This window comes from Candoia aspera, chromosome 1, assembly GCF_035149785.1.
Source record: "Candoia aspera isolate rCanAsp1 chromosome 1, rCanAsp1.hap2, whole genome shotgun sequence".
Taxonomy (NCBI): domain Eukaryota; kingdom Metazoa; phylum Chordata; class Lepidosauria; order Squamata; family Boidae; genus Candoia; species Candoia aspera.
The window spans coordinates 13,756,492-13,779,587 of record NC_086153.1 but is presented as its reverse complement, the minus strand read 5'-3'; the positions used below and the strand labels follow the sequence as shown (position 1 = coordinate 13,779,587).

At 42.5% G+C, this 23,096-nt stretch overlaps 1 protein-coding gene across 3 annotated transcripts in view; it reads left to right on the top strand.

The window, feature by feature from the left end:
* GTF2IRD1 (GTF2I repeat domain containing 1) overlaps positions 1-23,096 on the top strand; it is a 130,845-nt gene that overhangs the window by 34,107 nt on the left and 73,642 nt on the right. For all 3 annotated transcript variants that reach the window (XM_063297662.1, XM_063297653.1, XM_063297671.1), the window contains exons 2-3: positions 16,548-16,676; positions 22,218-22,359. In XM_063297662.1, coding sequence (XP_063153732.1) covers positions 16,554-16,676; positions 22,218-22,359 — 265 coding nt within the window. In that variant the 5' untranslated portion in view covers positions 16,548-16,553. The remainder of the gene's footprint in view (positions 1-16,547; positions 16,677-22,217; positions 22,360-23,096) is intronic.

The following is a 23,096-nucleotide window of genomic DNA, read 5'->3' as shown; positions in this document are numbered from 1 at the left end:
TCCCTCAGCAGTTTCACATAGATGCTAAAAAGGAGCAGAGCCCTCAATACTTCAGGTCAGGTCCATGGTTGTCATGGCAGTCATGAACTCCTGGGCCACTCCAGACCACTTGCCAAGGGAAGGCAGATTTAAGTCCCTCAACTCTGCTAGCAAAGGAACTCCGCTGCTGTCCCAGCTTTCAGGGCAAGCGCTCCTGACAGGACGCTGTTCTACAGCAGGGTGAGTGGTGCAAAAGCAGCAAACTCAACCAGCTCTTTGGCTCCAGCTGCACAACCAAAATCTCACATTCTATTATCTGCCTCTTGATGACAGCAGTCTTGCAGATGACAACTACCCTCCCTCCCCTGCCTCCTCAAATGTGGCCTGCTCCCAGCCTCCTGCCATATCTCCCCTTGCCTGTCTGAACCAAAATCCTCTTCCCCCATAACCCCATCCCAACTCTTTTAACCATTCGAAAGAGGGTTTGGTGTCCAGCCCCATTCATTGTGATGGTTGCTTTCTCCAGAATGCACTTTAACCAACAGTCTTAAAATGTCGAGACAACAGTCTTAAAATCTCTTAAAATGTCTAAGCAGCAGTTTTAAAATGTGGATTGCAGAACTGAGCAGTGTTCTCCAGTTTCCACCTGTGCAGAATTGAGGGGGATTGTTGACAGAGATGGTGCTCCTATTGATGCAGTTGCCGATCACCCCAGCTTTTTAAACAGCCACCCTGCATTGTTGTCTTCTGTTCAGCTCACGAGAAACAAAGCAGCCTAGATCTTTTTCACATGTACTGCTGCCAAGCAGTAACAAGAGCTTTGCAAAAGTTCATCTGTCGGGTCAAATTGGAGTTCGAGGGTTTGTTCTTATTGGTTTCATCTAGCAACCTGAGAGTTAGAAACTTGATTGTATTTGCAAGGGATGGTTTTTGGGAGACTCCAGGTTTAACATCACCATCAAAGACAGAACACCTTATCAAATTCAGGGCCATTTGAAGGAAATTTAAATAGCCAAGCCAACTTTAGACACTTAGTTAGCATTAAGATGGCTGTAAGCTTTAGACATAGTAGGGGCAAAGTTGTAAAAAGAAATCCCTATTTCCCTCTCTCTATCCTCCTCCAGTTTTTGGAGCTAATATTGCTCTCATGCATTGCAGCTTCAGAATTCCTTACACAGTCTTCACGTGCTTGGAAGCCCACATGCCTAATCAGGAGGACTAGGACTTTGCTATTTAAAAATAAAAAAACAAAATAACCATGGCCAGTGATTACACAGTTGGCAATGTTTCTGGAGTCTTTGCAAATAAACCTCTTCTTTCTCCAAGGTAGTCAAGCTCTCTGTCTGCCATGCCTTATGCCACAGGTCTGCCCCATTTCCTCAATTCCATTTCCAGATGCTTCCTCTCTCTTTCTGTCTCCCCCACCCTCGTTGCCTGCTGCCGGATATCTGCCTCCAACGGTTAAAACTTGGTCATCACATCATTTGTGCTCCTCTGCTCCGAAATGTCTTGTTTTGTTTTCAGTTACAAAAGAAAGGACCAACCTGCAACTTGCCAAAATTGGCTGGCGATTTTACAGATTTACAAATCCAGCAAATTTATGCTCGTGAAGTGAGGGGCTACTTGGTAGTGCTGGTCCTACCAAGAGGCAGAGTGAAGGTAGGTGTTGTAGGATGTGGCAGCAATTCCTTCTCTGGCCGCTTTACCTGGCTGAAAGATGAAAGAGTAGCGTTTGAAACATAGGCAAAGTCATCTACAGCCTTAAGTTCTGTTGGATAATGCTGGCTCAGTATTGGTGATGTCCTATCTTAGAGCGAAGAACCACACTTGGTCTCTAGTGTTTATTGACCTACTCTAGTAGACAGAAAATCCTGCCAAACTGAAAGACCGTGGGAAACCCACACAGATAAACTCCAAACTCAAGGCGGGTTTGCTCTGAGTTGCTTGGAAAGAAGGTTCAAAGCCTCTAAACTATGCATGCAATTTTCCCCCTGGATGGGGCCCCTTCCTGCTCACCATCAGTACTCATGACGGGTGATTTCCTTATGAGTCTCAACCACTACAATACATAGAATTAGGGTGGGGGCAGGTTTGGTGCCCTTTATCATCTCCTTTGGCACCAAAATGCTTCTGGTCACTCCTTTTTTCCCACCTCTTCTCTGGTGGGTGTAAGCTCTTTGTGAGTGAAGAGGGGCCCTTCTCAGCCTCTCTGAGAACCTTTTGGCTTGACATGTTGGTACAGTATTGAGCCCAAGAGCTCTTCTATGGCAGATGGGGAAAATTATGAAATACAAGCCTGGAGAGGAAGCATATTCATTAGTGTATTTAATATTAATACACTATGAAGTATAAAACTAATTGAAGTATAAAACTAGTTTAATGTGGGCAGCACTTAGCTACTTTTGGCTGATCCTGAAAAAGTTAGGCAGGACATCTGCTTAGTACAGTGTTTCTCAATCTTGGGAACTTTAAGAAGTGTAGACTTCAACTCCCAGAATTCTCCAGCCAGCCATGCTGGCTGGAGAATTCTGGGAGTTGAAGTCCACACTTCTTAAAGTTCCCAGGGTTCAGAAACACTGGCTTCGTATGTCGATAGGTGACCAGCAGAAAATCCCAAAGCTATAGCTGAGACAAAGAAGTTGAAAACTCCCAGAAGGCAGCAATGACAAATTACTTTCATATTGTTCCCAGGAGAACTACCATAGGTGAATCCATGCAGTCACAGGAGTTGAGATCAACGTGAGGGAAACTTTAGGTTTATCTAATCCTACCTTTTGGAGTGTTTAGGAAAGGATCGTTACCTTGTCGTGGTGCTGGAGCTTGAGCACCTCAATGATGCCATGAGCTAAACCGTGAAGGGCCACACAAGACGGGAAGGTCATGACAGACAGGTCGGACTAAATGCGATCCCTGGGGAAGGTAATGGCAACCCACCCCAGTATTCTTGCCGTGAAAACTAAATGGATCAGTACAACCAGAGATATGTCGGTATACCATTGGAAGGTGAGACCCCCAGGTCGGAAGATGGTCAAAATGCTACTGGGGAGGAACAGAGGATGAGCTCAACTAGCCCCAGACGTGATGACGCAGCTAGCTCAAAGCCGAAAGGACGGCTAGCGGCCGACGGTGCTGGTGGTGAACGGCGAATCCGATGTTCTAAGGATCAACACACCATTGGAACCTGGAATGTAAGTTCTATGAGCCAGGGCAAATTGGATGTGGTTATTGGTGAGATGTCAAGATTAAAGATAGACATTTTGGGCGTCAGTGAACTGAAATGGACTGGAATGGGCCACTTCACATCAGATGACCACCAGATCTACTACTGTGGACAAGAGGACCACAGAAGAAATGGAGTAGCCTTCATAATTAATAGTCAAGCTAAAGCAGTGCTTGGATACAATCCAAAAAACAATAGAATGATCTCAATTCGAATTCAGGGCAAGCCATCTAACATCACAGTGATCCAAATATACACCCCAACCACAGATGCTGAAGAAGCTGAAGTAGATCAGTTCTATGAGGATCTGCAGCACCTACTGGACAGCACGCCTAAAAGAGATGTTATTTTCATCACAGGAGACTGGAATGCTAAGGTGGGCAGTCAAATGACACCTGGAATTACAGGTAAGCATGGCCTGGGAGAACAAAACGAAGCAGGACATAGGCTGATAGAATTTTGCCAAGACAACTCACTCTGCATAACAAACACTCTCTTCCAACAACCTAAGAGACGGCTTTATACATGGACTTCACCAGATGGACAACACCAAAATCAGATTGACTACATCCCCTGCAGACAAAGGTGGCAGACATCTATACAGTCGGTAAAAACAAGACCTGGAGCTGACTGTAGTTCAGATCACGAACTTCTTCTTGCACAATTTAGGATCAGAATAAAGAGATTAGGGAAGACCCACAGATCAGCTAGATCAGCTAGATATGAGCTCACTAATATTCCTAAGGAATATGCAGTGGAGGTGAAGAATCGATTTAAGGGACTGGACTTAGTAGATAGGGTCCCAGAAGAACTCTGGACAGAAGTCCGCAACATTGTTCAGGAGGCGGCAACAAAATACATCCCAAAGAAAGAGAAAACCAAGAAGGCAAAATGGCTGTCTGCTGAGACACTAGAAGTAGCCCAAGAAAGAAGGAAAGCAAAAGGCAACAGTGATAGGGGGAGATATGCCCAATTAAATGCAAAATTCCAGAGGTTAGCCAGAATGGATAAGGAATTATTTTTAAACAAGCAATGTGTGGAAGTGGAAGAAGACAATAGAATAGGAAGGACAAGAGACCTCTTCCAGAAAATTAGAAACATTAGAGGTAAATTCCAGGCCAAAATGGATATGATCAAAAACAAAGATGGCAAGGACCTAACAGAAGAAGAAGAGATCAAGAAAAGGTAGCAAGAATATACGGAAGACCTGTATAGGAAGGATAACAATATCGGGGATAGCCTTGATGGTGCAGTCAGTGAGTTAGAACCAGACATCCTGAAGAGTGAGGTTGAATGGGCCTTGAGAAGCATTGCTAATAACAAGGCATCAGGAGACCATGGTATCCCAGCTGAACTGTTCAAAATCTTGCGAGATGATGCTGTCAAGGTAATGCATGCTATATGCCAGCAAATTTGGAAAACACAAGAATGGCCATCAGATTGGAAAAAATCAACTTATATCCCCATACCAAAAAAGGGAAACACTAAAGAATGTTCAGACTATCAAACAGTGGCACTCATTTCACATGCCAGTAAGGTAATGCTCAAGATCCTGCAAGGTAGACTTCAGCAATTCATGGAGCAAGAATTGCCAGATGTACAAGCTGGGTTTAGAAAAGGCAGAGGAACTAGGGACCAAATTGCCAATATCCGATGGATAATGGAAAAACCCAGGGAGTTTCAGAAAAACATCTATTTCTGTTTTATTGCCTATTCTAAAGCCTTTGACTGTGTGGACCATAACAAATTGTGGCAAGTTCTTAGTGGTATGGGGATACCAAGTCATCTTGTATGCTTCCTGAAGAATCTGTATACCGACCAAGTAGCAACGGTAAGAACAGACCATGGAACAACGGGCTGGTTTAAGATTGGTAAAGGAGAACGGCAGGGCTGTATACTCCCACCCTACCTATTCAACTGGTACGCAGAACACATCATGCGACAAGCTGGGCTTGAGGAATCCAAGGCTGGAGTTAAAATCGCTGGAAGAAACATTACCAGTCTCAGATATGCAGATGATACCACTTTGAGGGCTGAAAGCGAAGAGGAACTGAGGAGCCTTATGATGAAGGTGAAAGAAGAAAGTGCAAAAGCTGGCTTGCAGCTAAACCTCAAAAAAACCAAGATTATGGCAACCAGCTTGATTGATAACTGGCAAATAGAGGGAGAAAATGTAGAGGCAGTGACAGACTTTGTATTTCTAGGTGCGAAGATTACTGCAGATGCTGACTACAGTCAGGAAATCAGAAGACGCTTAATCCTTGGGAGAAGAGCAATGACCAATCTCGATAAAATAGTTAAGAGCAGAGACATCACACTGACAACAAAGGTCCGCATAGTTAAAGCAATGGTGTTCCCAGTAGTAACATACGGATGCGAGAGCTGGACCGTAAGGAGGGCTGAGAGAAGGAAGATCGATGCTTTGGAACTGTGGTGTTGGAGGAAAATCCTGAGAGTGCCTTGGACTGCAAGAAGATCAAACCAATCCATCCTCCAGGAAATAAAGCCAGACTGCTCACTTGAGGGAATGGTATTAAAGGCCAAACTGAAATACTTTGGCCACATAATGAGAAGACAGGACACCCTGGAGAAGATGCTGATGCTAGGGAGAGTGGAAGGCAAAAGGAAGAGGGGCCAACCAAGGGCAAGATGGATGGATGATATTCTAGAGGTGACGAACTTGTCCTTGGGGGAGCTGGGGGTGTTGACGACCGACGGGAAGCTCTGGCGTGGGCTGGTCCATGAAGTCACAAAGAGTCAGAAGCAACTGAATGAATAAACAACAACACCTTTTGGAGTACAGCCATTTGCAAGCTTCTTAGATCCCAAGTGCAGTCCTTGACATGGAAAAAGTTCATCCCCCTCTTCTAGTTTATTATGTGAAGACCTACTGTAGCTCTCTGGAGAAGTCTATAATTCTGGAAAGGTAGAAGGAAAGAGAAGAGGATGACCAGGAGCAAGGTGGATGGACTTGATTACAGAGGTGATGGGTGCAGAGTTGAAAAATCTGTGCTGTCAAGTCAGTATCAACTTTTAGCAAGCACATAGATAGATATTCTCCAGGAGGATCTGTCCCTGACTTGGCCATTCAGGTCTTCCAACCGTGTGCCTTGAATGAGATTCTGGGTTGATTTGTTCTGTCATCCATTTATTTGTTTCTTGTCTAACTCTGGTATTCTTAGGAATCTTTTCCCTCGCCAAAGTTCAAAAAATCAATCCTTTTTTTATCCTGCTCCTTCAAAGACCAACTTTCACTTCTGTAGAGAACCACAAGGAAATACATTGCCTGCATGATTCTGATGTTTGTAGATAGATACATCACAGCATTTGACTATCTTTTCCAAGGCCTTCATTGCTGTGTTATCAAGTGCAAGTCTAAAGTGCTAGAAGTAAGTATTTCTTGCTGATTCCTTTGCTGTTGATGGTTGACCCTAAAAGGCAGAAGCTATCCATCATTTCAGTATCTTCATTGTCAATTCAAAGGTTGGTTGCTGTAACCAGTGTCATTAATGTGGTCTTCTTTATATTTAATTGTAGTCCCATTTTTTTTCCATTGTGCTTCTTGACTTTCATTACTAGAGTTTGCAGATCATTTGCATTTTCATTTATATACCACTGTAATCAAAAGACCAACTCCCAGATTGAGACAAATAGACCAGGAGCTTCTGCTGTATTTTTCACTGTCAACTAACTTCTGTAATAATCAAATTACCGGGCATGATACTTTCTGTATCTAGACAGCCTTCTCTGTGCAGGAAGGGGGTATCAACAGGATTGGGGAAACCCCAAAGTTTGCAGAAGTCCAAAAAAATCCAAAGGGGAAAAAATTATAGAGGGGACAAAAAGAGCCAAACAAAACAAGTGGTGCTGAATAGAGTCAAAGCATTTGGTGTGTTTTTGGACAATAATGCAGAAAACATGGGAGGAGAAATGTAATGGAGTGCCACAGAAGAAAGCAAAGCTTGCTGACTGATGAGAACATTGGGCCTTCTGGACTGCAGCCTTTTATCACAGGTTCTAGTTGTTCATATTAATACAGTGAATAAAGCGAAGTGATATAATAGACGAAAAGTAGGGATTAAGAATTTGTTTCCTTAAATAAGGAGTGCATAACTTTTTTTTTGAGCTATGGTGCTGGAGAAGGCTGCTTCCCAGTTCTTGGACAGCCAAGAGAACCACTCATTCAGGACTAGAGGAAAACAACCCAGAATGTTCTTTGGATGCAAGGATCATGAAACAAAAATGATAATATTTTGGACATATCATGAAGGCTGATGCATCTCTGGAAGAGATTATAATGCTGGCCACGGTGGATGGAAGGAGAAGAAGAGGCCAGCAGGGCATGAGGGGAATAGATGGAGTTGCAGAAATGCACCTGCAAGAATTGCATAATGGGGCAAGAGGTAGGACAGCTTGGAGAGTCACCAGTAGTTGGCTATAACATAATGGCTTTGTTTTCCATCTAGACTATGTGGACAGAGAAGGTCTGATGCAAAGATTTCACAGGAAGAGAGCCAGATTTTTTCAGCCCTGTTTTGGGGGGATTTTAGAGAGGTTAAAAGTTTGAAAATAACTGTACTAACAGCCTCAACAGTTAAAGATCCAAAATAGCCCCAGCCCCAACGTGTTGCTGAAAATTTATGATTTTGCAATCCAATTTTGTCAAGACAATCAGGGTGCACAAAATGGGAGGGCTGCTGGTTACATGTGGGTTCCCCATCTCTCCTTCCTCCCAGAAAGGTCTCCAAACTCTTTTAAGAGAAGTAGAACATTCACATGCAACTTAATGCCAGCAGAGAAGGGACAAAGCAAGCTGGGGAAAACTTTACACAGTTGAGGGAGGCAACTATTGAAAATCCTGAGTTTCTCTATGTTCTGTGAACTGCAGTGGTTACCAGTTAGTTCCTGGGTGCAATTCAAGGACCTAGTTGTCACACTTGAAGCCCTACATAGCCCTTTTTTTGATACCTTCAACTCAGTTTTGACTCCTGGAAACTGCCTGGACAAGTCCCTGCAGTTTTCTTGCGAAGATTTTTTGGAAGTGGTTTACCCTTGCCTCCTTCCTAAGGCTGAGAGAGAGTGACTGGCCCAAGGTCACCCAGCTGGCTTCATGCCTAAGGTGGGACTAGAACTCATGGTCTCCTGGTTTCTAGCCTGGTTTCTAACCACTACACCAAACATAGTTTAGGGTCAGTTATTTGAGGAACTGCCTGTCTCCCATAGGTTCTGTAAGATCTGATAGAGTTGGCTGCTCCTGGTCCTGTTAATTAATCATTGTCGTTTAGCAGAACCCAGAAAGTGACCTTCAGTGTTGCAGCACCTGCCCTCTAGAATAGAATAGCACCCCCCTGGAAATTCACATGGCCCCTTTCTTACCAGCTTTAAAAGAAAAAATAGGGCTTTTTCTCCAGGTTTTGGGTTAGGGTGATGGGGGGCTTTGTTTTTTTTTTTATCTCCGTTGGTAGGGGAAAGAGTCAGCTGTTGTTTCTCTGGTAACACTGTCCTTTGGAGTTTTTATTTGATTTTTTTTTACTGTTTTTATATGTTAAGCCACTCTATGTGGCTTGACTTTTTAAAAAAGAGAATGCATAAAATAATTGTACTAAATTGAGTGAGAATGTGCAAAATATGGTATAAATCTTTGGGCAGAAAAGTGAGGATGGGCCTTTTAAGCTGTGTCAGGGAGAGCAACATGTTCTGTGGCTCAGCAGCAAGGAGGAAAACGAAGGGGCAGCCAAACTTCCAGGTATTTTCCCCAAGGTTGTCCACATCCTTTGAACTCTTCTGTTAGAATCATAAGGCTAAAACTTGCTGTGTGCACCTGTGTTTTATATCATAATGGATCACATACATTTATTCTGCTTCCATTTGTTTTGCAGGAGAAACAGGGAGATGTCTAGAACATCACATTTCCAAGTTGGGTCTGGTAGAAACTTTCCATTCAGTACTTAGTCTTTTGTGAGTTTTTTTTTTTCTTGGCATCCAAAAGATCTAGAAACGTGCCCTCCTTGCTATTCCATATTCCTCAGGAGTTCAGAAATGGGAGGAAGTACAAACTTTCTACTCTTACATATTGCTTTTGGCCTAATACTAGAAAGAGTGAGGCAGTGGCAGATGGGATAGCAAAGAGACTGTATTAGAAGACAGAGCTCCATGTGTGTCCTCCATGTGTGTTTATAAGATGGCCTGCCCTTGGATGCAGCAAAGGATGCTGCCCTCTCACCAGTGGTGTTGTCACAAAATTCAGCAGCCAGTCCCGTTGACGCCGGATGATAGATTTTAGAAGAGTGAGAAAACATTTTGGCTTCATGCCTCAAACTATCCTAGGCTATTTCTGCACTGCTTTGCACCTTTCAGTAATTACCTCTGCTGTTTAAAAGATGGACGGATTTTTGGTTTTGCTAATTATAAAAGAAAAATACAAGCCCTGTGCAAATTTGTGCATGAGTACAGTTAGAGAGAGCCAGGGTAGAATTAAGATGGACAGGTGAGCCCAAACTCTGTGTAAAATTCCCAACCTATGTGAATTAGGATTGCAAAGGGAGAAAAGGGAGTTTTTAATTCATTGCTTTTGTTCTGGCCTTGATCTGGATTGGGCTTTGTCCTTCAGTAAGAGCTTGTGTCCAAGTGTGGGTCAAGTGTTTGTGCCTGGGTTAGGGTGGCTGTTAGTGGTAATGAGTTCAAGTCCCCCTTCCTCATTCTTAAGAGTAATTTGTACTTTGTGGGCTGCATATGATTCTTTATCCCTCTTTTGGGGTCTGCAGGAAGTCTCTAAGTTTGCAGCTTCGAAATTCATTGGTATGCCACCAATGGGTGGTGTAAAATTGTTAAGTTTCTGATAGATTCAAGACAAGCCTTCCTCTGAGCCCCCCAGCTGAAAATTGTTTCACCGTCTTATTTTCTTACTTCCTCCACCCTTGGCAGATGGGGAAAAAAAGTTTTTAAAAATCTGCTCCTGCCCACAAGACGATGCCTGTCCTGCAAGCTAAATACACCTGCCATCAAAACAGGTAGATAGAGTTCAAGGAATTGTATGTTTGAGTGGTACCATTTTGGTTGGAGGTAATCATATGGTTTGCTCAGAGGAAATTATTTATCTTTCCCAGCCAGGTCAATCAAGTCTTTTTCTCTCTCGGCAAAAAGCTTTTTTTTTTGTCCATCACATGTTTGGGAATGACATGGGATCCCTCCCTCTGTCCCTTTGAATGCTCAGAGCAATCCTTGACAACACTGTTGTCTGGAAAGCAAATTGAGTTAACGGAGCTTGCTTCATTTTTATTCTGCGGAGAGGCATCCTGGGTTTTAACAATCTTACTTCATTAGAGACTCTCTCTCTCTCTCTCTCTCTGCCCTCTCCCTTCTCAAACCTTTTAAAAATCTGTTCTTTTCTTCGGTCTGGCTGCAGGTTGAATTACGTTTGACTAAACACTGTCAACCCCCTTTTATTAATGGGATCCGTCACAAGATGGCCTTCAAATAGGATTGAACAATTTTATGGAACAGCAATTTAGCAGTCTCTCTATTTCATATGTTCGAGCTGCCAAGGGCGTTATTTATGTAACCAAACAAAATCAGAAGGAGGGGGGATAGGAGGTGTCTGCAGGATTGGGGAAAAAAGAAGAGGGAGGAAAGATATACTGGTAGAGGAAAGTAAACCCTAAATAAGAGGATTCCTCCACCCCAATAGGCTAATGAGGACTGGACACATGAATACTTCTGTATTTTATTTGGTTGGTTGGTTGGTTGTTGCTTAGAATGGCCTTTTAGTTTTCATTTATGTTTGTTTTTCTGGGTTCCATTGTTCTCATTCTTTGTACACTGCCTAGGGTGTCAGTGGTTGGGCTGTTTATACATACTGTAAAATAAAGAAATAAAATGTGTTATTTATTGTTGTTGTTTGTTCGTTTAGTCGCTTCCGACTCTTCGTGACTTCATGGACCAGCCCACGCCAGAGCTTCCTGTCGGTCGTCAACACCCCCAGCTCCCCCAGGGATGAGTCCGTCACCTCTAGAATATCATCCATCCATCTTGCCCTTGGTCGGCCCCTCTTCCTTTTGCCCTCCACTCTCCCTAGCATCAGCATCTTCTCCAGGGTGTCCTGTCTTCTCATGATGTGGCCAGAGTATTTCAGTTTTGCCTTTAATATCGTTCCCTCAAGTGAGCAGTCTGGCTTTATTTCCTGGAGGATGGACTGGTTTGAATCTTCTTGCAGTCCAAGGCACTCTCAGAATTTTCCTCCAACACCACAGTTCAAAAGCATCGATCTTCCTTCGCTCAGCCTTCCTTATGGTCCAGCTCTCGCAGCCATATGTTACTACGGGGAACACCATTGCTTTAACTATGCGGGCCTTTGTTGTCAGTGTGATGTCTCTGCTCTTAATTATTTTATCGAGATTGGTCTTTGCTCTTCTCCCAAGGATTAAGCGTCTTCTGATTTCCTGACTGCAGTCAGCATCTGCAGTAATCTTCGCACCTAGAAATACAAAGTCTTTCACTGCTTCTACATTTTCTCCCTCTATTTGCCAGTTATCAATCAAGCTGGTTGCCATAATCTTGGTTTTTTTGAGGTTTAGCTGCAAGCCAGCTTTTGCACTTTCTTCTTTCACCTTCATCATAAGGCTCCTCAGTTCCTCTTCGCTTTCAGCCCTCAAAGTGGTATCATCTGCATATCTGAGACTGGTAATGTTTCCTCCAGCGATTTTAACTCCAGCCTTGGATTCCTCAAGCCCAGCTTGTCGCATGATGTGTTCTGCGTACCAGTTGAATAGGTAGGGTGGGAGTATACAGCCCTGCCGTTCTCCTTTACCAATCTTAAACCAGTCCGTTGTTCTGTGGTCTGTTCTTACTGTTGCTACTTGGTCGGTATACAGATTCTTCAGGAGGCAGACAAGATGACTTGGTATCCCCATACCGCTAAGAACTTGCCACAATTTGTTATGGTCCACACAGTCAAAGGCTTTAGAATAGGCAATAAAACAGAAATAGATGTTTTTCTGAAACTCCCTGGCTTTTTCCATTAGCCAGCAGATATTGGCAATTTGGTCCCTAGTTCCTCTGCCTTTTCTAAACCCAGCTTGTACATCTGGCAATTCTTGCTCCATGAATTGCTGAAGTCTACCTTGCAGGATCTTGAGCATTACCTTACTGGCATGTGAAATGAGTGCCACTGTTCGATAGTTTGAACATTCTTTAGTGTTTCCCTTTTTTGGTATGGGGATATAAGTTGATTTTTTCCAATCTGATGGCCATTCTTGTGTTTTCCAAATTTGCTGGCATATATCATGCATTACCTTGACAGCATCATCTCGCAAGATTTTGAACAGTTCAGCTGGGATGCCGTCGTCTCCTGCTGCCTTGTTATTAGCAATGCTTCTTAAGGCCCATTCAACCTCACTCTTCAGGATGTCTGGCTCTAGCTCACTGACCACACCGTCAAAGCTATCCCCGATATTGTTATCCTTCCTATACAGGTCTTCCGTATATTCTTGCTACCTTTTCTTGATCTCTTCTTCTTCTGTTAGGTCCTTGCCATCTTTGTTTTTGATCATACCCATTTTGGCCTGGAATTTACCTCTAATGTTCCTAATTTTCTGGAAGAGGTCTCTTGTCCTTCTTATTCTATTGTCTTCTTCCACTTCCACACATTGCTTGTTTAAAAATAATTCCTTGTCTATTCTGGCTAACCTCTGGAATTTTGCATTTAATTGGGCATATCTCCCCCTTATCACTGTTGTCTTTTGCTTTCCTTCTTTCTTGGGCTACTTCTAGTGTCTCAGCAGACAGCCATTTTGCCTTCTTGGTTTTCTCTTTCTTTGGGATGTATTTTGTTACCGCCTCCTGAACAATGTTGCGAACTTCTGTCCAGAGTTCGTCTGGGACCCTATCTACTAAGTCCAGTCCCTTAAATCGATTCTTCACCTCCACTGCATATTCCTTAGGAATATTAGTGAGCTCATATCTAGCTGATCTGTGGGTCTTCCCTAATCTCTTTATTCTGATCCTATATTGTGCAAGAAGAAGTTCATGATCTGAACTACAGTCAGCTCCAGGTCTTGTTTTTACCGACTGTATAGATGTCTGCCACCTTTGGCTGCAGGGGATGTAGTCAATCTGATTTTGGTGTTGTCCATCTGGTGAAGTCCATGTATAAAGCCATCTCTTAGGTTGTTGGAAGAGAGTGTTTGTTATGCAGAGTGAGTTGTCTTGGCAAAATTCTATCAGCCTATGTCCTGCTTCGTTTTGTTCTCCCAGGCCATGCTTACCTGTAATTCCAGGTGTCATTTGACTGCCCACCTTAGCATTCCAGTCTCCTGTGATGAAAATAACATCTCTTTTAGGCGTGCTGTCCAGTAGGTGCTGCAGATCCTCATAGAACTGCTCTACTTCAGCTTCTTCAGCATCTGTGGTTGGGGCGTATATTTGGATCACTGTGATGTTAGATGGCTTGCCCTGAATTCAAATTGAGATCGTTCTATTGTTTTTTGGATTGTATCCAAGCACTGCTTTAGCCACTTGACTATTAATTATGAAGGCTACTCCATTTCTTCTGTGGTCCTCTTGTCCACAGTAGTAGATCTGGTGGTCATTTGATGTGAAGTGGCCCATTCCAGTCCATTTCAGTTCACTGACGCCCAAAATGTCTATCTTTAATCTTGACATCTCACCAATAACCACATCCAATTTGCCCTGGCTCATAGATCTTACATTCCAGGTTCCAATGGTGTGTTGATCCTTAGAACATCGGATTCGCCGTTCACCACCAGCACCGTCGGCTGCTAGCCGTCCTTTCGGCTTTGAGCTAGCTGCGTCATCACGTCTGGGGCTAGTTGAACTCATCCTCTGTTCCTCCCCAGTAGCATTTTGACCATCTTCCGACCTGGGGGTCTCATCTTCCGATGGTATACCGACATATCTCTGGTTGTACTGATCCATTTAGTTTTCACGGCAAGAATACTGGGGTGGGTTGCCATTACCTTCCCCAGGGATCGCATTTAGTCTGACCTCTCTGTCATGACCTTCCCGTCTTGTGTGGCCCTTCACGGTTTAGCTCACGGCATCATTGAGGTGCTCAAGCTCCAGCACCACAACAAGGTAACGATCCTTTGCTGAAGACTATCACCAGACTGTGAGTTATTTTCCCTTGGCTCCATTTAAATACAGGTAGTCCTTGTTTAATGACCATTTATTTAACAACAATCTGAAGTTATGACAGCCTTGGAAAAAGCACTTTACAGCCTGTACTCACGTGACTGTCACAAACCATTGCACCACCCCCATGGTCACGTGATCACAATTCAAGTACTTGGCAGCCAGCTTGCATTTACAACCAGTTGCAGCATCCTGCGGTCACATGATCACAATTTGGGACCATTTTTGCTGGTTTCTGGCAAAAAACATCCACTGGGGAAGCTGGATTCGCTTAATGACCATGGTGATTTGCTTAATGTGGTTGTAAAATCAGTTCTGGTCACATGGTGACACAATCAATTTTCTGGTCCCTATTGTAGTAGTTAAGTGAGGACTACCTATAATTTTTTGCATGTAGAAAAGTAGTGTGCCAAGGACTGAAGGTTGCAGTAGGTGTCCATAGAATTTGACTGGTCTTTATAGCCCCAGGAGGAAAGTCGGGAGTTTTGATTATGACATCATTCAGAAGTCAATGTGACATCACTGTTCTTAACACTGGATGCCATTTGTATTCCTTGTAAGGCAGTCCAGCACATGTCTGGTTTCAAGGTAAAAATTCATAATACAGGATAACAGCAGTTGTCCATCTATAACATCTGGATGTCAGGCTGAGCATGTACTCAGCTCTCTTGGTCATTGCTTCCCTCACAATTATAAAATGGATTATATTTCTACTTAAACAGAAGTGGTTATTTCTGAATTTGGCTTTAGACATATAAATCCAGTATATGTAAAGTTTAGGCAAACCTGTGCCCTCTTTTATCCCTTTGGGGAGGGGGTGCATTTCTTCTTTCCTTCTTTTGAGGGGCTAAGCTGAAGCTGATGCCTCCAAGTTCACCATGACCACCCTGTTTTCCTAGCAATGAGTTGTAGCAAATGGCTAATCCCTGTTAGAAGGACGTCTGGAATGATCTCCAAGAAGTATTGCCCTTCACCCAGTTCCACCTTTCTGAGTTTTTCAGAAGTTCATGAGTTAAGAAAAGGATGAGATCATCTCATTAGGATGAAAAAAGGAGGGCACAGTTCCTACATGTACATGGTTCCTATTTGCAGCACCAGCCAACTGCTGGACCCATTTGTAGATTCCTGATTTTCTGTCTTCTCTTCCTTCTTTCCACTCTCAGTGCTTTATTACATGTAGGAACTGTGCCCTCCTTTGCAACAAGAGGGACTGTTTTGCCCAATAGCCTGTAGTGGTGTGACTTCTGTGAGAACCTGGCTGAAAAAGTCCCAGTGGAAGCAGCAAGGAGTTGTTTATTCTTCCATTTTAATGCATGTTACTGCTTATGAGCAAACATCTTGTGCAACAGGAAGTCTGTTTGGGGTCCAGGAGAATGGCAATGGGGTGGTGATGGAGGAGGAAGAAGAGGAAGAATTAAATTCAGGCAGAGCAATGATTGCAAAATGGCTTGAAATGCTGAAGTGAGAGTGACTTTGCGAATGGATTTTCTGCCCAGTGTGACAGTTGTATCCCCACATTTTGGGGAAAAAGCTGCTGCTTCATGGCAAGCCACAATTACGTGGGAGCCAATGATTGGCTCTAATGGGGACTTGCCAAGACCCACAGTCCAGGCGGGTCCTTGTGTTAATTCCTTTATTCTTTTAGCATGGTGGGTGCTGTTCATTTACCCTCTCTCAATGAGGGTGAGAGAAAGAAGTAATAACCCCTATCAACCACATCTCCCTACCTTTCTCTCTGTAGGATACTGCTATGCAACTTTTCTCTAGGCCCACTCTCTTAGTAGCCTTTAAGTAGCCAACGGGTAGGCCATATTCTAAGAAGTCGCCAAGCAGAAGTGAAATTTCAGTTAGAAGATTTATTTGAAATTAATTAAGTGCAGTTAATACAATTATGCCTATGTGTTTAATAAAGTTTGCTCTTGTAGCACATTTTTAACAATTTCAATTTGGTAGCAATTTTGGAGGATGCCTTTGACCAAAGTCAAGACTGGAGGTAGATTGAAGGTGGTGGTGGTGGGGACTGAATATTTTCACTTCTGAATTCCAGCAAGCACTGTAATGCTTGAACTGAATTTAACTGAGCTCCAGAGCAGGGCACTGTATAACATTTAGAGAATGTCTGGTTGTTCTGTTGTGGTTTGGTGGCCAGGCAGCACAAGGGTCTTTCATCTAACCTTCAACTGGTTCTTGTTGATTTCAGGCAACCATGGCACTGCTGGGGAAGCTTTCCGATGGGCCTCTTAACAACTGCAGGCCTGACCAATGGCACTTGGTGTTCTCTCAAAAAGATGAAGTTATCACCAGCTTAGTATCAGCCTTAGACTCTATGGTAAGTTTTTGGTGAGTCCTATGTTTCCAACAAACATGTATTTTCAGTGGATGTAGTTGAGGACTAAGATACCACTGTCACTCAGCAGAGAGCCAATGTTGTGTCGTGGTTAAGACTTTGGACTAAGTCTTGCGAGACCCAGGGTCAAATTTACTCTCATCCAAAGGAATTCACTTAGTCAGCTACTTTCTCTAAACTCATGTAGGCCAGCTTGAGATCCTAGAGAAAGGGCCAGATATAAGCCAAACTACAAATCAATTGTATGACACCAAGATTCATTCATTTTGAAAGTATGTTGTATGCTTTTTCACAGTTGGGGGTAAATGGGTTACTTCTTTCCAAATGTTTGGCATGAGGAATGGGGCAGATCAGAAAACATTCATTTACCTTATGAAAAACTGCTGAAGTTGTATTGCAATTGCTGTCATCATCTTCCCTGATGATGAGTCCAGAGCAGTGTACAAGAAAAAGCAGTAAAAACAAACTCATATTAAAACATTTAGCTAAATAGCTCACAATGAATCCATCATCAGAAATAATACCAATACATTACAAAAAGGTTCATTAATAAAGGTTGTTTTGGGCAGGCCGGTCTTGAAGCTCTAGAAAAGCTTGAGTGAACAAGCATGGCTTCCTCACCACACCAACTTTTCTCTCTCTCCCAGCCTAGCTTACCTCTGTCTTTTTTTCTGGGCAGATGGGCACATTGCCAAGTCCCCCACCTGTTTTATTTTCAAAGGCTTTCTATGGGGCCTAGGTGGGTTTAGCGCTGAGGGAGATGGATTTTTTTTAATCCATTTTTTCCCCACTGTTGTCTCCTAAGTGGCTTTGTACTCCTGGCATGGTTCCAACTCCACACAACCCATAGATTTACCTCCATCTTTGCATATCTAAGAGCTTCAGCACTGAACTCCAAACCAGGTTATTTTATGTTATTTTATTTATTTCCTGACTTTATTATTTTTATAAATAACTCAAGGAGGTGAGCATACCTAATACTCCTTCCTCCTCCTATTTTCACCACAACAACAACCCTGATGGGCTGTTGGGCTGAGAGAGAGTGACTGGCCCACGGTCACCCAGCCAGCTTTCATGCCTAAGGTAGGACTAGAACTCATTGTTTCCCAGTTTGTAGCCCGGTGCCTTAATCACTAGACTCAACTCAGTAAACTTAGTTTAACAAGACAAAATGGCTGGGTTCACATATAAAGGGATGATCCCCAAAGAAACCATATGCTGATTTAACATGAAGGCCTATTCACACAACCTGTGAAGAGAATGACTGGGTTCCCACAAGGTGCTGTACTGCAAACTATCCAACCCTATTTTAGTCTGTTGTAGGAACCTAGTCTTTGTTTAGGAGTCTCATAACTCTGTGTTCCCACAACAGGGAACTTGGTTACTGAATTAACCTGCTTTCTGATTTGCACAGCATACTGAAGCATAAGAAAACCCAAAAGGCTGGGTTTGCGCAACTTACCATTCCACAGGGTTAAAACCAACCAAGATTAGCATATTAAAAGAATGCAGTGACTACATCTTTAACTGGCCTTAGTTTTTGTGTAAACGCTACCTGTGAGACTCAAGTGAGGCCCCTTCCTTTTACCATTCAGCCATTATGATTAATCCTATTGATTAGTCTTCATTTTTAGGCAACTTGAACAAGCGTCCATTGCCTGCTCTTGAGTTTTCATGCTCTTTCTGTGATGTCACAGCATGTTTGCAAATATTCCAGCTGCCAAAAAAAAGGGAAAGGTTAATCAAATCAGTTTGACTGGTGCAAAAATTTTACACAAGCGAGAGGGGCCACAAAGACTCTTTAGTTTTGTTTCAGAACACAGCAACAGTGTTAAGGAGCGAGTGGAGAGCTTGTGTCACTTTCAGAGAAATTGCTCCAAGGGCTTGAGCTCTGAAGAGGAAATGGCTTGTATCCATAGCTACAAGAGCTTTGAAGTCAATTCTTAAAAACACATATTGTGGTTTCTATTAACCTTTATGTCGGCCTATGATGTTTCAGATGTCCTTGGTGTTTTACCAACTACAGTGTTTGCTTAAACCCCGCCCCCACCCCAAAAGACAAAAGTTTTATCTTCTATTACAAAAGAATAATTTCTTTTTGTAAAGTCTTTTTTTAAAATCCTCATTTCCCTCTCCCTATTTTCTTGTTCTTGTTTTTTTTAAAAAAATCCCTGTTGAAGTGTTACATAAGTCAACCTTTTTTTTCTCTCCTGTATACATACCTGGCAAAGTCTTTGAAACTGATCTTTAACGTCAAAGAGATCAGGAGAGAGATAGGGAGAATGTATGCATAAATTTGCAACCTACTAAAGCTGAAAAAGTACTGAAATAAAGCCTAGTCCAGAAGGACATGTTTAGACTGAACATAAAACTTGTTTGGAACGTATTTGAATGGAATGACTGTTGGCAGGCTCTTCTGAATCTATGAACAGTATCTGGGAGACAATTCTGTGCTGAGCTATAGAGATAGCTATAGCTGTCTCCTTGAAACAGGCATCTGTATTTTATAAAGCTTATTGCAAATAGAAAGTGCTGCATTTGTATCGGTAAAGTCCATGTGCTTTTATTTATTAATTCCTTTAATATACTGCCTTTTTTCCAGGAGTGCAAGATATTATTCATGGTCCTTCGCATCCTCATTTCATTATCCTCAACCAATCTCTGTGAGGTAAATTAAGCTGAGAGATTGTGGTTGGCCCCGAATCATCCAGGAATTTAAGACACTCCATTTCAAGTTTGAATCACACTGTTCTGACCATTCCTGAGTCTTCCAAGCTCAAAATGCTCCCACTACACACTCAAAACCCAGGGATCTTCACGGCTGAGTATGGACAACTTAGAATCATAGAATGTGAAGTTTGGAAGGTTCCTTAGAGATCATCTTGTCCAACTCATTATTTAGTGCAAGAATCCAGTACTACTGTACATCATGTCAGAAAAAAGCCAGCCAGCTTTTGTTTAAACAATGAGAGTCCATCACTTTCTGAGGCAGTCTGTTCTGCTGTTGGAGAGCTTTTATTAAGATTTTTTTTCCTGATGTCCAACTGTGATCTACTTCCTTACAGGTTAAGACCATAGTTTCTTGTCCTGCCTTCTGGAACACTCTGAACAATTGTGCCCTGTCTTCTACCTGACAGCCCTTCAGATACTTGAAGAGAGCTATCATGTCTCCCCACAAACATTTTTTTCTCCAGGTTAAACACCTCCATCACCTCCAGCTGTTTCTCCAGGCCCCTTATCATCATCATTTCTCTGCTCTGGACACATTCCAGTTTGGCAATGTCTTTCCTAAAATGTGATGCCCACAACTGGACACAATATTATGGGTGTGGTCTGACCAGTGCAGGAGAGGAATAATGACTTTTCTTGATCTTGACTTTATACCCTTGATAGTGCCTAGGACAGCATTTGCTTTCTTTGCAACTTTATTACATTGTTTGTGTTCAGTAGGGATCCATCAAGATATCCAGATCCTTTTCACATGTGCTATTGCCTAGTATGGTCCTCCCCCAGTATGGTCCCCTGCTCCCATCCTATGCTCATGCTTTTGAGCAGGACTTAGTCTCTATTAAAATTCTTCTTGCTGATTTTTGCTCAGAGTCCCTGCTTGTCAAGTTGTTCCTGAATGTTTGATACTATCCTCTAAGATATTTGCTAACCTGCCTATCTTTGGGCTCTTCTGATTCTAGTCCAGCTTTCAAACTGTTATGCAACATTGTCTCTGGACTAGGCAAATATACAAGACTCCTTAGAGAATTAATGGTAGTTCAGTGACAAGAATTTATATCTTGCACACAAAAGGGCCTAGGTTCAATTTTCAGGATCTCCAGTTATGACTGAGAAAGTTCTTTGTCTAAAAACCTTAACTCTAAATTAAATAATCTTTAGATTGATGTGGTTTAAAATGTCTTCCTCTTAGCCACTCACAGGCCTCTAATTAAACAATTAAGCATACTATTGTGATCATTACAACAGAGTGTTGAATTTGGGGCGTGGTTGAAATTGTGTTGAGAAGATCAAATAATTATATGTAATGCGGTCTTCACAGAGCCAGTGGCTGGGTTCACATGTTGTGCTAAGCTGTAGTTGACTAACCATGATTTACTGAATGAATTATAATTATCTGGTTTTTTTGCACATTAGAACCATTATAATAGTCACAGTGGTTACGTTTTATATAGGATGTTAAGCCAAACCAATATAACATTGAGGCTTAGCTTGATACATGATTCAACTTACTCATTTTAGAGATTGCATCAAACCAGGTTTTGTGGCACCATAATTTAGAACTTAGGCAAAGTGTTTCCAACAGCTTAAGCAAATAATCATTTTTAACCAATTTGTCTCCTTCTGTTTCAGCTGTCAGCATCTGTGGTCTCTGATGCAGGGAACTCCAGAGGCAGAGCAGTGGACTTAATTTAATTTTGTTAATTTGGATGTCAAACCAAAGTACAGTGTCTTTGGCATACACTACAGTGGTTTGCAAGCCCACTTAAAGCTAGGGGTTACCAAAATGGTATTCCCATGGCATAGACTGAGAATGCTCTCTGACATTTAGAGGATATCAACCTGACCTCAAAAGCAAGCCTAAATTATTATTTAAATAATAACAATATAAACAGCTAATTTTGAAAGGCCTACAGGTAGTTCTTGCTTAACAACCAAAATTAAGACTGGAATTTTGGTTGCTAAGCAAAGCGGTCATTAAATGAATCTGACCTGATTTTACAACTTTTTTGCAGCAGTCGTTAAGCGAATCACTTCAGGAATTAAGCAAACCACATGGTTATCAAGTGAATTATGTGGTTTCCCATTGATTTTGCTTGCCAGAAGCTGGCCAGGAAGGTTGAAAGTGGTGATCACGTGCCCATGGGACACCGTGATGGTCATAAATGCGGACCGGTTGCTAAGCGTCCAAATTGTGATCACGTGACCGCTGCAGCGGTCATAAGTGTGAGGACTGGTCGCAAGTCAGTTTTTCCAGCACCACTGTAAGTCTGAACCATCACTAAATGAATGGTTGTTAAGTGAGGACTACCTGTATATGTTAAAGGGTGTTCTTAATGGCTTGTGTTAAGAGAGCATGCAGGAAACTAGTTCTGATATTTAGCTAATTCATTCTTGATTACCGCCTTAACAGAGAATGATACCATTCAACATTTCTCACTATCAGCTTTTAGAAAGTAGGAAGGCAAATTCTGCAAAAAGTACTGCAAGCGCTAGAACCTTGAATTTAAAAAGCAGATTAACAAATAGTGGAGCTCTTACACATGCCCCCATGGCCAGCGCTAGAGATGAATGCGGCTGCTGTATTTTGAAGTAAGGGCAGTCTTCATGGGCTGCCCCACATGCTGTGTCATTCCAGTAGCCCAACTGAGAGATGAAGAGTGGCATGCATAACAGGTTTTAAATCCAGTCTTAAAATATGCTGGTCCTTAATGACACTAGCAAAGGGCAGACTAAAAATAATTGAATATGTTGAAATAACAACTCTTCGATTTTCTGTTCCTTCCCCTCCCCCAGTGCTCAGCCCTTTCTAAACTCAATACTGAGGTTGCCTGCGTTGCTGTCCACGATGAAAATACCTTTGTAGTTGGGACAGAAAAGGGGAGGCTGTTCATGAACACAAGGAAGGAGGTCCAGGCAGATTTCAAAAAGTTCTGCAGTAAGTATTTGAGTTGTCTTGGTAAGGCCTGGAATCAGCCATTATGTAACTGTGTGCCAAACTTAATGCCAGCATCTGATGCAAGCCAGGCTTAACTGCTGTGATCAACTGGCCTGATGGTTGTTCACTTAAACCTGGACCTACCTGATCAGTGGTGGCCACATTTCATGCTTGTGGGAGCTTGATTTTTTGTTTACGACTCTGATCTGCCAACTGGATCTTGGGGCAGAAAAGTGAATGACAGCAGTAGGATTAAAAACAGGGTGCTCCTCTGTCTTGGATTGATTCAGGAATTCATTTTTTCAACCACAGTAATTTGCTCATATTCTCAAAAATCCACCCTATGTTTTCCTCCTTTTCTCTGTTTGGGGAGTGTTCTGAATGTGTGTGTTTGTCTGGGGTGGGTAGAGACAATGCTTCTAATTGTTGCCATTGTTAACAATTGGGAGTCACAACACTACTTACAAATTGCAAATCACCCAGAATTGTATTAGAAGATGTAGTAGCTGCTTTTGGTCCATCTTTGAGGTAGAAAGTACTGGGGCTGGGGGCTCTGATTTGTTTTAACTGCTTTTTTTTTAAAAAAAGAAGCCATCATGGCCCAATTCCCACCTACTGGATTAACATGTTTCACCTCGTGACTGAATTAACCCATTGTCTTGATTTACATGATATATTGAGCTATCAGCTAACCAATGGAAGATACAGCCAATAACAGTAAGCTGTAGAAAGAGAAG